Source organism: Parasteatoda tepidariorum, chromosome 6 (assembly GCF_043381705.1).
Source record: "Parasteatoda tepidariorum isolate YZ-2023 chromosome 6, CAS_Ptep_4.0, whole genome shotgun sequence".
NCBI lineage: Eukaryota > Metazoa > Arthropoda > Arachnida > Araneae > Theridiidae > Parasteatoda > Parasteatoda tepidariorum.
In genome coordinates, this window is record NC_092209.1 from 90,255,810 (window position 1) to 90,271,458 (window position 15,649).

The 15,649-nt window shown below is 31.3% G+C and overlaps 1 protein-coding gene across 1 annotated transcript in view; it reads left to right on the forward strand.

The window, feature by feature from the left end:
* Positions 1 to 15,649, forward strand: part of LOC107438039 (uncharacterized) — a 171,776-nt gene that overhangs the window by 79,431 nt on the left and 76,696 nt on the right. The window contains exons 7-13 of the mRNA XM_071181888.1: positions 255 to 488; positions 4,151 to 4,207; positions 6,351 to 6,572; positions 8,494 to 8,667; positions 10,135 to 10,205; positions 12,957 to 13,038; positions 13,131 to 13,235. Of these exons, the coding sequence (XP_071037989.1) occupies positions 255 to 488; positions 4,151 to 4,207; positions 6,351 to 6,572; positions 8,494 to 8,667; positions 10,135 to 10,205; positions 12,957 to 13,038; positions 13,131 to 13,235 (945 nt within the window). The remainder of the gene's footprint in view (positions 1 to 254; positions 489 to 4,150; positions 4,208 to 6,350; positions 6,573 to 8,493; positions 8,668 to 10,134; positions 10,206 to 12,956; positions 13,039 to 13,130; positions 13,236 to 15,649) is intronic.

The following is a 15,649-nucleotide window of genomic DNA, read 5'->3' on the forward strand; positions in this document are numbered from 1 at the left end:
GTAGTCAGCATTACATATAAGCCACATTTACTTCCCAGACAAGTTGATCCAATTCTGGGGGAGCTACTGAGGATCGAATCCTAGTCCTTCGCAATGGTAGCTCAGTGTCCTTAACTACTGAGCCATCGCAGCTCCTCTAGTTTATAATGCAATGTCAAAAATTTGCTCCTCGTGTCAAAAAAAACTTCTATTATTTTTAAGAATGTTCGAAAATATTTTTTTATGAATAAAAGAAAAACTTCAATTGTTTGCAGTCCCTTCGTGTGAGTATCGAGGTAAGATGTATTACGATGGTGAGCAAATCTTTCCCGAAGAAGATCCCTGCCTCATCTGTCTTTGTGACGATAAATGGAAAGGTGTGGGTGGAAACAGCAGTTGTCGGCAGCACGACTGCATGCTGGAGAGAGACTCGAGGAAATTGAAGCAAGGATGCATACCTATCTACCACGAAAAGACCTGCTGTCCCATAGACTATCACTGCTCAGACGGTAAATATCATTCATTCGCCAGATTTAACTGGATTTAGTTAAAAATGTATTAGTTTACTATGCATATTAATTATATTTTTTGAAAGCTCTTGATATGGACCTGTTTTTCATAACAATTGAGAGTTTATAACAGTTACTCGGAACTATTAGGTCAATTTTATTCTGAAAATGGCTCCAACTGCCATTAAGAAGTAAACCACAGTTTTACGTAAATGATCTAATTTTTCAATAATTAAAAAATTATCCCAAATCTGCATTAGCTGTGCTCAAAGAAATTGCAAAAATTGAAAATTACTCATTAAATGTGATGTTTGTCAAATAGGTCAAAAAATTTCGACAAATTGAAGGTTTTTAAAAGAAAGCTTAACAATTTTTAAAGCATTCTATCCATTAAAAAAACCCGTAATTTTTGACGCCAAAATGGTGTATCTACTTTAAAATTACAGCTTTGCCACTAGTATTTGAAATGAGGCTTTTTTAAGTTTTTCTTGGAGAAAAAGCTCCGACAAACACTATTAAGACTTAAATTAGTTCCTTTGTTCTTTAATTCTTCTTTTTTTTTGTGCTGATTCCAAGAGGGAAAATTGTTTTCGTCTACTGGTTCTTGTTTTAAAGAACCAGCACAGATAAAATGCAAAACATGTAATTTCCATAGCCTTTCAAACAATATTTTAAAATTTTTTTTTCTGTACCAGTCTTCTGAAAAATCTGCGCAGATCGTTTTAAAAATCCAAAAATTTAATTTGTAAATTAAGCGTAACAGAATCATAAATTTGAAACTAATTAAAAAAATGTCTTCCTGTATAAATTAAGATCAAATAATCAGATCAAAATATTCAAGAAAGAACGCACAAAAGTCTAAAATGAAGTGATATGATAATCGCAACACTGATGGAGAAAAGTAGTTTGCAAATTTGAGATAACCTAAGTCAGAATCAGTATCTTATCAATTATTAAATCAGAATCAGTATAATTACAGGCACTGAACAAAAATACTTTGTAGACTTTACTAATTTTTTTGTATCAAAAAAATCTGTTACTCGTTGTGGTGGTAATAGTTATCGACAATGTCAACATCTATGAAAAGGTGCCCTGTCATACAATCGAGTTAACATGTCTTATATACTAGGGAATTGGAATTGTATTTTTGTTGTAGTAGACACACTATAGCACTCCCCCACCAGAGTTATATCTGTGATAGAATGCGATGAACGGATACCACTAGTTGATTTGTTGCTGTTTAGTGATAAGCCGGGAGAGCTGTATTAAGATCCTTTAAATGCTAATTGCGATATCTGTGTTAAGTTAACTGTCGTGGTCATTCCTGTGCTACCATAAGCAGTATACAGGCCAACGTTGTGTGTGATCGAGACGGAGTAGCAAAAGCGCGAGGTGGTGGATAATGTAGCAGTTACAAGTAGCGAGTCAACTGCTCAATGGGGACCATCCATCGAAGTAGGCCTTTCTGACGAGGTAGGCATGCTCACATCAAGTCCGAAAGTCGTCACCAATGTGGTGATAGTAGTTATCGACAATGTCGACCTTCATCTATGAAAAGGTACCCCCAACATAGAATCAAGTTGACATGTCATATAGTGAATTAGAATTGCATTTTTGTAGTGGTAGACGGAATTACACTCAATTTAAATGTTAAACTATTACTAACTATTACTCATAAACTATTACTATACTCGTTTGTAATTATGTGTTTATTTTCTTAACCAATTTAATTCAAATTCGCTTCGTTAAATTTTCCCAATTTATGAGGGCTTATCGTTATGAAAAAATTAATATTTATAAGCAGCCGTTAATATGGGTTCGAAAATTTTTATTGACATTTTCTCCACAAATCTGAAATTACTTCTCTTTTCGCTTAGAACTGAAAGCAAATGAATTAAAATTAATGACTGAAAACAGTGACACGACAAACATATTGAAAAAACAACAACAAAACTTATAAAAAATAAAGTTGATTAATAGAAAAAAATAAAATAGATATCTATAGATTTTTTTTTAATTTGGAACAATCAAAAGTCAGTTTTTGGAAGCATTTTTGTAAATATTGTATAAAATTTTCTCTTAAGTAGAGAAAGTCTGAATGCAGTATCAAAATTTGCAATGAATTGTGTCAATCAAAATTACTAGATTTGTTTGTAATTTCTTTGAGAAACGAAACGATTTTACTAAATTCTACTAAATCAGTCAAAATAATGAAATCCCGACAATATTTCCAAACTTTATTGTTGTTCCGATATTATGCTTCTTGAAATTATTTAGTTTATATATAGTTATTTATTGCAGTTACAAATTATTATTTATAGTTATATTGATTATTATTTATAGTTATATTTATATTAATAATTAAAAAGAATGAAAAATTTGTAAATTTAAGTTTTGAATCAAAATAAATGTATATAAGTTAGCAATAATTAACCTTTAAAAAAATCGCAAAAATCATGCATACATTTTCTATGACAATGTTAATGACCTTGAATGACAATGCAAAAGTAAATTATTGCGACTAATAATTTATTTCTAAGCTGCAATTCATTATTTTAAGTTGCCTTTTTTAATAATTTAGTTATAGCTTTTAGTTGTCATCACTTGACAAATTTGAGGATGTAAATTGTTAATTAAAAATATAATATTCTGTAACTGAAAATTAAATTTTATATAAAATAATGCTATTAATGCATCATTATCAATTGTGTTAAAAATTAAACACATATTTTTCGAAATCCAAAATGCAAGGAAACACGCGTTCGTATTAAATGATTTTATGACAACGTAAGAAAATCGAAATTCAATCCAAAGTAGCAGATTGTAACTTAACCACTTGCCAGTTGCTTTTATCAACAAAAAAATAATAATAATAATAAAAATAGCCAAAGACATGCTGTATCAGTTGGAAATTAATTATCAAAAAAATTTTAAGATATTCATTATTCTTTGCCCGAGAATAGAAAAGATTATTTAAGATTTTATAAAGCTCGCTGTTGTTCACTAAACCAATTTCTATAAAATTTGTAAAGTTTACAGTAACAGCCATTTAACAAAAAATATTTTTTATAGTCTGCATGAAACGAGCTGTAGTTGCTCAAGGGATAGAGCGTTAGCTCTCCAATGAGGTGAACCGGGTTTGAATCCCGGCGATGTCTGGACGATACGAATTCCGTATCCGGTTCGCACCGACCACAATTTACGTAAAACGTGCTGACGTAAAATATCCTCAGTGGTAGATGGATCATGGGTTAGAGTCCCCTTGCTGTCAGACTAACCATAGGGGTTTTTTCGTGTTTTTCCTCTCCATGCAAGGCAAATGCGGGTTAGTTCCATAAAAAAAGTCCTACATTTTGACAAATTTCTCCCAAAGCTTGATTGAAGAGTTACCTTGTTTTCGGTTGAGTGACAAGGCTACGGAGTTAAACATTAGTAATTGTAAACCCAAAATTGGGTCGGAGGTTCAATGCCGGTTATAAAAAAAAAATATGAATGGGAAGTTATAATAGTGTTTATATATTTTTTAAAAAAATATTTTGAATAGAAAAAGTTCATTATATTTTTAACTCGTTTTCACACCGTTAACCTCAAAAGTTGAATAGTTATTATCATCATACCCATAGTTAATTAATAATTTATTTTTTTTTTTTTTTTTTGCGTAGGAGATGAAGATTTTAAATCCATGAAAGTTCCCAGTTTCAAATTGGATGATGATGAAGGTAAACTGACATTCTTGATTTTGTTTGATCTCCTTATAAACTTAGTTTATTTCATTATGTGATCCATTGTATACATTTCATTGTTGATATAAAAATATCCTTTACCCTATTGACTTGCAGACTTACATACGCGAATATGTTGATGCTGTAAACATATATTAATTACATTATGGACTTTTAAACTTACGCAATGTGCTTAGATGCTTAATCGTTTATTCAATTGCGACAATAAACAAATTACAATTTTATTTGCTTATATGCGTGATTTTGTATTTAATTGCTGATACGAACCCATAACGTTATTGACTTCTAGTATTGCGTAGTTGGCTTACATGCTCCATTATGTATTTAATTGCGCTTCTAAACAAACATCCATTTCTGCTTGAACGAGGGAAGTTTCAGTTCGTAGAGGGGAAATTTATTCTGAGACAAGTCCGTTGCTTAGCAACCCTTGGGGGAAAAATCGAACCATTTTATCAAACTCATCAAGATGTGATGAAGGACTGAATATCGCTGGAGGAGGTCTTTTAAAACATTTAAAATTTCATTTCATAATTTTAATCCCTTTTGTAATCAATTAAATCTCAGGTTTTCACAGATTCAATATTTTATTTAAAACCTTGACCAAATGATTGTCGAAATATATTATTTTTAGGGCGGTGAAATGTGTCTAACTCTAGACTAGTAGTTCCCAACCGACCCATTTCCTACTTTCCTTGTTGCCAAAAACTCATTTACTCCATTTCCATAATTTAAGACGCAGCTATAATATGTTTATTCAGATTTTTTTCTGATCTTGTTTTAAATTGAAATCAACTTAACATAGAAAATTTATATTTTTTTAAAGTTTACGAACCAATTATTTAAACAAAATTAATTAATGCATGAACTGATAGAGAAAAAAAAATATCAAAATGATAGCAATTTACTCACTTTAAGTTCCAAGAGAGATGCCAGTGATTGTTTTCTCCTCGCTAATTTTTGAATGTATGTAATGTCCAACGCAGGCCATTTGCAAGGTATTGGACTTGAAAAACCTTCCCAAATTGAAATTTTTTATGGTTTTCCATTGATGGACCAACATAATCTTGATGGTCCCCATCAAAAATTCCATCATAAACTAATATATTTTTGATGGTAACCAACATGAATTACCATCACTGATTTATGATAGTGCAACATAAAAATAGCAACTAGTTTTGATGGTTTGTTTATGTTGAACCAACAGAAATTTCCATCATAGTTTCTTAGAAATCAGATGTTGGAACGATCATGTACCACTATCATCCTAATGTAGGAATTCGGGCGGATTTATGATGGTTCAACATAAAACCAAATTGTAAACATAAAACCAAATTGTAAACATAAAACCAAATTGTAAATAAAACCAAATTGTTTTGATGAACCAATCAGAATTAATCAGAGAGCCAATCAGAATATCCATTAAACCATCATGGAAACGTATATTTGGAACTTTCGTGGACCATCACAGATAATCATGGATTGTTGGTCCATGAGAATTAAACTTCTGTTGATGGTTAACCATCATAGTATTTAAGTAGCAATTTTCATCATGGAATGATGGAAGATTGTTGGCATATCAAAAACATGAACGCATAATGGAAAATATTGAATGATGGTGACCATCAAATGATGTCGAACAGTCATAAATTAGTCAGAATTCCTAGATTGGGGTGATGGTTGTTCATGATCGTTCCAACGCTCGTTGATCACTAAGAAACTATTATGAAAATTTCTGATGCTTCAACATGATCAAAGCATCAAAAAAGTTGCTTTTCTTATGTTAGACCATCCTAAATCAGCCCAAATTCTATGTTGCTTACCATCAAAAAATGTAATGGTTCATGATAGAATTTTTGACTGTTACCATCAAGACTATGTTGGTCAATCAATGGAAAACCATCAAAATTTTTGACTTTGGGAAGCAAGTGACACTATTCCCCCTTGAAACTATGAAATTCCTCGCCAGTTTGCAACTTCTCTGCTCTGAACATCCTTAACCTAGGCCCCATCCTGTCTCGTTTAATTTTGTGTCCTAGTGGAGCTGAGATAAAAATTGCTCCTAAGAAAAGAATGAACACCAACTAAATATGAAGCGTTCCAATTATGTTTTGTTCTTTAGATGAGATGTGCTACTTCGAGAACCGCTACTACCCGATTGGACACGTTCTTGACATCAAGCATCCAACGAATTGCGTCACGTGCACCTGCAAGACGCCACCAGACTTCACCTGCATCCACAGTTCATGTCCGCCTCCGCCCAACAACGATTACAAGAACTGTAAAGCAGTCTACAAACCTCATTCCTGTTGTCCAGATTATACTTGCGAAGAAAAAAGTGCCGGTGAGTAGCAAAATATATTAAGTGATTGAAATTGTTTTCTCTGGATTTAAAGAAACCAGAAAACGCAAATAACGTTTGTTTAAGAACCTAACTGCGATTAACCGCATGCATAACATGGTGGGGACAAAGTGAGCTCAAAGTGAACCGGTAGAGTAAATTCCAGTGAAAAGAATCAGAAAAAAACCCATTATGGACAACTCCAATATGGATATGGTAGAAAAGAAATGAATCTATAACTTGCCAAAAGAGCTTTCTGTTGTAATGAATCGAAATGATACCAGTTTGAAATACTAGCCCAAAAAAGTACACTTATTTTTTCTCACGTTAAATTTTCCCGCAACTTATCGTGATTGAATGATACCTAGGCTACAGGTATACCAAAGAGTAATTTATAAACTTTTCGATAACTATCTGAATGATCCGAGTTTTTTTTGTTATGTCTGTTAAAAATACCATCTAATTTAAATATTTCATAAAAGCGAAATATTCCCCCCCCCAATTCATGGTTTATTTTTTTAAAAAAATTTGGATCCGTTAAGTGACCATTCCATTTACATATAACAGTGGCCGTCCTTTTGCCAACGACCAGTCAGCATTAAACAATATCAATCCTTTTTTTTCTGTGCCTTTTTCCTGACTCCAAAAATATAATTTCTATGGTATTTCTGATGTTCTCATTAAAATTAACGTATCAGTTTATCAAAAAAAAATGGTAGAAAATCCATCTTATTTCTATATATTCGGGAGGAATAAAATATTCGTGACTACCATGACTTTTTAAGCGATTCATGTTATACATTATCGTAACATGAGCAGTATCGTTACATGAGCGTTATACGTTACATGAGCGTTAAATCATCGTTGTCGCGAAATTTTTCTTTTCTTCTCCCGAAAATATGCTAAAAATTAAAAGGTTTTTATATGACAATTTTCTTTTCTCATTTCCACGAAAGGCCTTAAAAGGGGAGTTTTTATCGAGATGGAAAGTCAATCATAACTATTACTAACAGAACACCGACCCGTATTAAAAAACTGTAAACAATTTTAATTATGGCATTTTTTTCAATTTATCATTATCTTATCCAAGAAAATAACAAACTGAGCAAGTCAGTTTTTTTAATTTTAATTTTATTTTAAAATAAATTTAATTTATTAGGATAATGTATAGAGTCATTATTCGATGAATAAATGTGTAGGAAAATTTTTCCGGTACGTTACACACTGTTTAAAATTTCGCGGAAAAAATGGTTAAATAACAATTTATTGAATGGTTATTTTACCATATTTAATCAAAGCAGTCAAATAAAATGGTAATGAAACTGTTAAGTTTGAGAAAAACTGTTTATTAATTGCTTTCACCCAATACGATTAAACAAACATAATTTTATCGCACCCACTGGAACCACCTACGGAAGCTATTTAGTCCTTTGCAACTGCGTGCATATCATAAGCGAGCGAGTTTATCTGTCCATCTCATGACCGGCAGAACTAGTGTTGACCCCACACTATTTCCTCCATTCCTTTCAACACATGAAGAATTTCCAGTGGCCGGAACTCTCCAATGCCCATTACCTTACGAAAAGCCGAACTCCTATGTCTAGTTAAAAAATAATTTTTTTTTACGTTTTTGAAAAATGCTAGTTGTAAATGTTTAAAAAACCGTTCAGTTTTGTATTCATGGTGTTATAGTCATACTTTTTGTAAATGGTTTCAAAACCATAAAGGAAAAAATGTACTTTACCGTAAACTTTACGGTTACTCGGGTGGACAAACAGCTGCCAGTTATGATACCTTAATTTTAGAATGAAACAGTGTAGGATTTTCTCTTGCGGCTTATACTAAATACCACTATCTCCTCGCATTTAATACTATTTTGTTGTAATTTTAATTGACTGAGATAGTGTATTAAAATTGTTCGCAGGGGTTTGTCCGGATCCCATCTGTCAGGGGACCAACTGCTGGCTGGTTAAAAAGGCGGACGGCTGTTCGGTGTGTCGTTGCAAGTCTAGGTGCGTTCCCTGTCCTCCGGTCTGTCGACCAGAAAATCCCGCGAATGAATGCTCAGGATGTATTTGCAGAATCAATGATATATTCCGTAAGACCATCTTATTTATTTTAAAATCAACTTCTCATTTAGTAGGCATCATTATTAGTCTATCTTAAAATTGACAAATAAATTTCATCTTGGCAATTTTTTTTAAAAAATGGCAAACTTCAAATTGTTACACCCGAAGTCCTTTAATCTTCAAATCGATGCAATCTTCATTGTTCAAAAAGACGCTGTACAACGGGGAAATCTTTTCATGGTGAATTCGTCTGTACTGGTATTTTAAAATTTAGAATTTAGTAAAAAGGGAGTTCTGGTAATAAGTCATAAGCCTGGAAAATAAGCCATGAAGTTTCAAATGAAGAAAAAATATCTTCAAAATGTCAATTCTTATTGTATAATTATTTATATAGTGTCATTCCAATAATTTTAGAGATATTCATATTACTATAGTATCTTTCATATAGTAAGTGTATCCTTCATATAACTATTGTATCATTCATATAGTAAGTGTATCCTTCATATAACTATAGTATCATTCATATAGTTCTTGTATCCTTCATATAAGTATAGTATCATTCATATAGTTCTTGTATCCTTCATATAATTAGTTATCACTTTTAGAGTTATGATATTATTCACGCATAATTATATTATTTAAATTAATGAACTATAATACAAGTCAGAAAAATAATATGTGTGAAACTAACGATGATTTAAACTGACCGCATTTTCAGACATCTGAAACATCCAAATTCGATAACTCAGATTTATTTAAAAATTTGCATGCTCTGCTATTTCTGCTACACGTGTAACAGAAGCAGCACCATATGATAAACAAGCAAAACTTTTCAACCTAAACTTAAAGAAAATAACAATAGTGACTGAATTAGAAATACCTTTAAAGTCTTAGTATAGAAAAAGACTAACTACAAAACAAATTTTTGTGTGCGACGAAGGCTATTTAATTAGTAAATGCATCGATGTAAATCTCAAGGGCTATCTACAGTGCAAGTTAGAAAAAAAATTACTTTAAGAAACACCGCTTGAAGGTTGTTGATTGTCAGTTATGCATTTATGCCTAAACCAGTTTTATAATTTTGTGATATTCATAATAAAAGATAGCACGAATGTCTGTTTGACTTGTTTAAAATTTCAAAGCTCTTAAATTGTTATGAAAACATATTTATATAGTTTGATAACCAAATAAAACGGAACTATATGCAGTCGTGGATGTTTACTTAAATCCTATACCGCAATAGTCTTTTCTTAATCATAGTATCTACTTTTATCATAGTATCTACTTAATCATAGTATCTGGTCATAGTATCTACTTTTAAGAAATTTTTTTCAAACCAGCATATTGTCAGATTTCATTAAGGTATTAATTTTTTTTTTAAATTTCTCCATAGTGAATTTCTTTTCTGAATCTTTGTAAGTTATTTGTTCATTTTTGTAAGCTGATTTTGTTAATGTTCTTCAATGAATTTTCAAATATATTTTTTGTTCCTACAGGTTTTGATAACAGTCATACAGAAGAATCTCAAGAAGCTGATTCTATGCAACAGCTGATTCAAAAATGCAAGGTACATAAATGAGATGATAAAAGCTTATTTTTAACTTAGCTTATAAAGGTTTTTAAAGGAAAGCAAATATAGATACATTATCTTACACTCAAACAGTTTATAAAATACTTTTTTTTAAAATTATACAGTGAAAGCCAAAATTTTGCAATTTTTTTGGCCTAAAATATTTACTGACTAACAAATAATATTCTTCTAGAGTTGAATTACGCTTTTTATAACCATAATTATAACAGCAAAATTGTCCTAATTTAATAAATGGGCAAAATGTGCCGAAAAATTGCATCTTTTCATAGATAATTTGAACTTTTTACTACCATAATTTTCTCCTACACTATTACCCACTTCTTCCATTTTTTATGCTTACAAACCTGAAAGTATTACATTATGTAATGTTATGTAATTTGTAATGTAATGTACTGCTAATGTTATGTAATTTTTAAAAACTTGCTACATTTTTGCCTCATTTTTCGTTCAAGGTTGATAAAAACGTGATCTTGTAAACTAAACTATGCTATATTGTGTTCAATGTTAAAGAATGTTATTTATGTTAAAAACCATGTAATTTTAAGCAATTGCAACTGGGCAACAAATCAACAAGCCAAATTTTAGAAACACCAGAATTGCAATCAACCCCTCAAAATGGAGAATGCATCAAAACGTTCATTTAAAACGTCATTTAAAAACGCTTCAAAATATCGAAAAAAATTTCTTAAAAAAATATTCGAATTATTACTTATGAAAATTTCAGCTTCCTTTGAACTGCTTCTTATCCATGAAACTTGAAGAAACAACGATGCACTTTTTTATTTCGAACATAAAGTAAAACATTAACTTATGTCCCCCCCTCCCGATTATCAATTCAATGTTCAATTAAAAAAAAGCAGTTATCTGAAACAGTATACACTCCAGTCAAACTTATACTGTAAATAATTGAAATTATAATCAGCAAAACTGTATTCATAAAGCTTAATAGTAAGAGAAAGTAGTGAGGCTATTAGTAGAGATAAATATTAAACGTCAAATATTGTCATCAAATATTGACACATATTTATATTTTTTTAGTTAACTTAATGAAATACTAAATTAAAAGTCAGTAAATGAATGTCAATAAATAAAGCTACCACTAACACAGTAACATATTAGAGAAAGAAACGTAGGGGAAAGAGAAACTATAAGTCAATTTATTTGGACAGGTTCTATTGAAAACAAACAAACAATAGTTCATAAAATAAAAACTGAAGAGTAATTTGATCTTATTATAAAAAATGTCAAATAAAAAGCCAACTTAAAACAATTATGATACAAATAGAGGGGAAAGTAAGTAAACATTGCCAAAGCTTTATTTTCTTAGAATACAGCAAATGTAATGTTTTAAAATGGCTACCTTAAATAAAAACAAACCATTCAGAGAGTCGTAGGAACCATTTTTGTCAACTCATCAAATATGGTAATGGTAACAGAATATTATGTTAACACAGTGGGGGGGGGAATGGTGGGTTGAATGTTTGACTTTTAAACTGAAAATAAAATAAGTTTCTCTTATATATATATAACACAATTTCCACAGCTAGAAAATTAAAATTATGTTAATTATCAGTTGATTTAATTGAAGCTAAATAAAAGAAGATTGGGGCACAGCAATTCATTTGTATTTGAAACATTAAAAATGTATTACACAGGCATTAGTTTTAATATACAAATTCCTATGTATATACATTTACTGAGAACAAAGTAAATTAATTTGAATGCTTAAAAATGTTTTTTGGAATTTTATTTCAGAAATTAAAATGACTTGAAGCCATGGCACATTAAAAGTAAAATCTTCTTAAAGTGGCCCACATATTTGGAAAGAATACTGTATAACAGTTTAATGTTAAAAACTCGCAATTAGAAGAAATATGGTTTATCAATTTATAGCCTCAACCCCTTATAGATATTGCATCATCGTTGCTCTTAAAAGATAAGGCTAAATGTACATAAATAACTTAATTTTATTCATGCCTTTTCAACAACACATTTTTCTTTTATTCTATTTTTAAGTGATTTGCATCCTTTTAATCTTTTAATTCTGGTTATGTATGTATTACCGTTAAAGTGTATAATTTAGTTATTTCATAGAATAATTAGGTATTTCAAGAAATATCTAGACCAGTCGATTAAAGCATATAATACACTGGTGAAAGAAAATAAGAGAATTCGCAGACTCGGTCGATTATCTTTAGAACTACTGAGCTGATTTTAATGAAACTAGATATGTACATTCATTGATACAATACAAAGCAAAAATTGATACAATACAAAACAAATAACCATTCAACAATTGTAATACACACACTCATGATCGTGCGCAACACTCGTTGGAGTCCGAAGGTATGAAATTGCCAGAGGAAATGATAAGCTGTCTTATTTCAAGTATGAAACCACGCTTCAAGGCCTGTATATCTGTATTATATGATATACCAGGCTATTCTATGAAATAACGGATTTCACACTTTAACGATCAAGTAATCGTTATTCTAAAAAACACCTAGTTAAATCGTAGAATTCAATAATTTTATGCACTTTAACTGACTTCTTTCATGATATACCTGGCTATTCTATGAAATAACGGATTTCTCACTTTAACAGTAACGTATGCAGTAAATTTCTATTCACAAAACTAAATGTTCAATTCGGATTTCTCAGTAAATTTTGTAAGAAAAATATCTTTAGTGTTTAAAGTAAATACAAATGTATGAATATTCATTTCAGGAAATGCGATGCCCTCTTAATGAGCGATGTATGCTGGTTGAAAAAAACTGCAGCAGTGGTTCCTGCCTACCAACGCCCCAGTGTAAGTGAAATTCGAACTGTTTGTGTTATGAGTTAATTCATTATGCTCCATTACACACTTCCTCGTTCTTTTTTTCTATACTTATTCTGTAGGTGAAGCAGTGTCATTTGGGTGTGGTCAACCCTCATGTCCCGAAGGCTGCGATGTCATCGGCTCTTATGAAAACAATTGTCCAATCTGCAAGTGTAAAGAGCAGGGTAACATCGCTTAGAAAATTCTATTTTAAAATTGAAAAAAAAAATTTATATTTTCTGATATGTATACCTCATACATGTACACAGTTTAAAAGATATATATAAAAATGGCGAAACAAACGTTTTTCGAAACACGCCATAAAACGAACACTTTTTCTAATACAGCCGTGATGAAACTAGAGCTTTTTGCAAAAAAATATAAATCGATAAATAAAATAAACGCTTTTTTGCTAAAGAACTTGATGAAAAAAAATACTCTTTAGAAATAAAGTATAATGAAAAGAGGAAAAAAAACATGATGAAACAATTAATTTCACTATACAATATAATGAAACAAACCATTTTTGCAGTGCAAAATTTCAAAACATGTAATAAGAAAACAACAGTTGGCAAACTAAACAAACACTTTTCTGTGAGTTGGAGACGCCAAGAGTGATCCACTCAAGAATCGCATCCAGTAAATCAAGCATTAAGAAATCAGATAAAGTGTTCTAGTGTGAAAACTGTATAATTTTTCATAATTTTATGTTTGTACCGCTATTTTCTAGTCTCCTATACATAAAATAGACTGGTGTAAGAAATTGAGAGAATTTGCAGACTGGGTCGATTATTTCCAGAGAACTACTGAGCCGATTTTAATGACATTTGATGTGTACATACATTGGTATAGTACAAAACAAATAATCATTCAACAACTGTAATACACATGCATGATCGTGCGTAACACTCGTTAGAGTTGGAAGGTATGAAATGGCCACAGGACAATTCAGGCCACAGGAAATGATAAACTGCCTTATTTCAAGTACGAAATCACACTGCAAGGCCTGTATAGCTTAGCCCCTATTGACCCATTTTTTTTGTTTGTTCTGTAATCACTGTTTATTACCTTCCCACTCCAACAAGTGTTACGCAATATCATCCACGTGTATTACAATTGTTGAATGGTTATTTGTTTTGTATTTTATCATTGTATGTACAGATCAAATTTCAATAAAATCGATTCAGTAGTTCTGGAAATAATCGACACAGTCTGCAAATTCTCTCAATTTCTTGCACCAGTGTATTTTATGTATAGGAGACTAGAAAATAGCGGTACAAACATAAAATTATGAAAAATTATACAGTTTTTACACTAGAACGCTTTAATCTGGTTTCCTAGTCGGCAAATTTTCTTAATTTTTTACACCAGTGTAGTTTTTAAGCGATGAGTGCAGCTAAGAACTTAAATAAGGCTGTTTTCAAAAGAAAAAAAATTATATGATGATTCTATAAAAGTATAAAAAAAGTCTACTGATCAGAATTGTAAGGTTTTCAAACAATTTTTTCCATAGGTTTTGTTCCCGAAAAACAAAGGGTGATATGCGGTAGAACAACTACTCGATAAAAATTTTGAATGCAATCAAAACGAGTATCGAGGTCAAAATAATTTTTATTATTGAGAATTTTACGACGAATGCACAAGGAAGTGACCATTAGCTGATACACATCGACGTAAATCACGTAGAGTTTGAAATATTCCTGGCATTTCAGTAACGCTTTAACAGCGACTAACGACAATGTCCAGCGATATTCAATGGGCATCTCATAAACGACCCTCTCTAGACGTCCCCATTGTAATAAACCTCCATTGATATCCCCATTTGAATTGCTCACCTTGTTTAGTTTCATCAAAAGACAGACGATTTGTTCAAAAAATTGATCACCAAGCAGGTACTCTCTCGTGATATTCGACCCCCCCCCCCNCCCCCCCCCCCATTGTTGTTTGTGTTCCATTTACCCTCACAGTTAAGATTTGTAACATCTTTTCTTAGAGGACAAATCATATGGAAATTAATTCTCAATTAAATTGACTGAAAATTTTATATGTTGTAATTTAAAGCAATCTGATCAAGAATTTTCATAAACGCTAAGTCCGAAAAGACATATTTTCCCATTTATGAAGCCTCAAACATAGCAGATCTAGTCAATAGGGTCAGAATGGTGAAAGGTGCTTGAAGCGCTCTTGCACGCAGCTTTAAACAGCGGAATCTAGGGTGATGTACCACAAATGTACTTGTGGGTTCTTGGTTTTTGGGATATGCACGTCATAGAGATAACATCAAGTATGTAACTACAAAGTATTATTAATGTATTTATATGATCAGGGGTGATTGTGCTCCGGAAAAAATCTGGATTTCCGGAATTTTCGCTAACAGTGATCTGTAAGTTTCCGGAGATCGAAGGTCCAGACGTTTCAAAATATCATTTTTCACAGAAGTTTCCGGAAATCAAATTTTCAAAGGTGGAACTTAATAACACAGTTTATTTTATTTGTTTGTAAGGGAGAGCCAGAGAGATACTTTATAAGCTTATATTCATGATTAATATTCATTTTTTATCAGTAAATAGTTGTTATAATCATAAACTCAAGAAAGAAA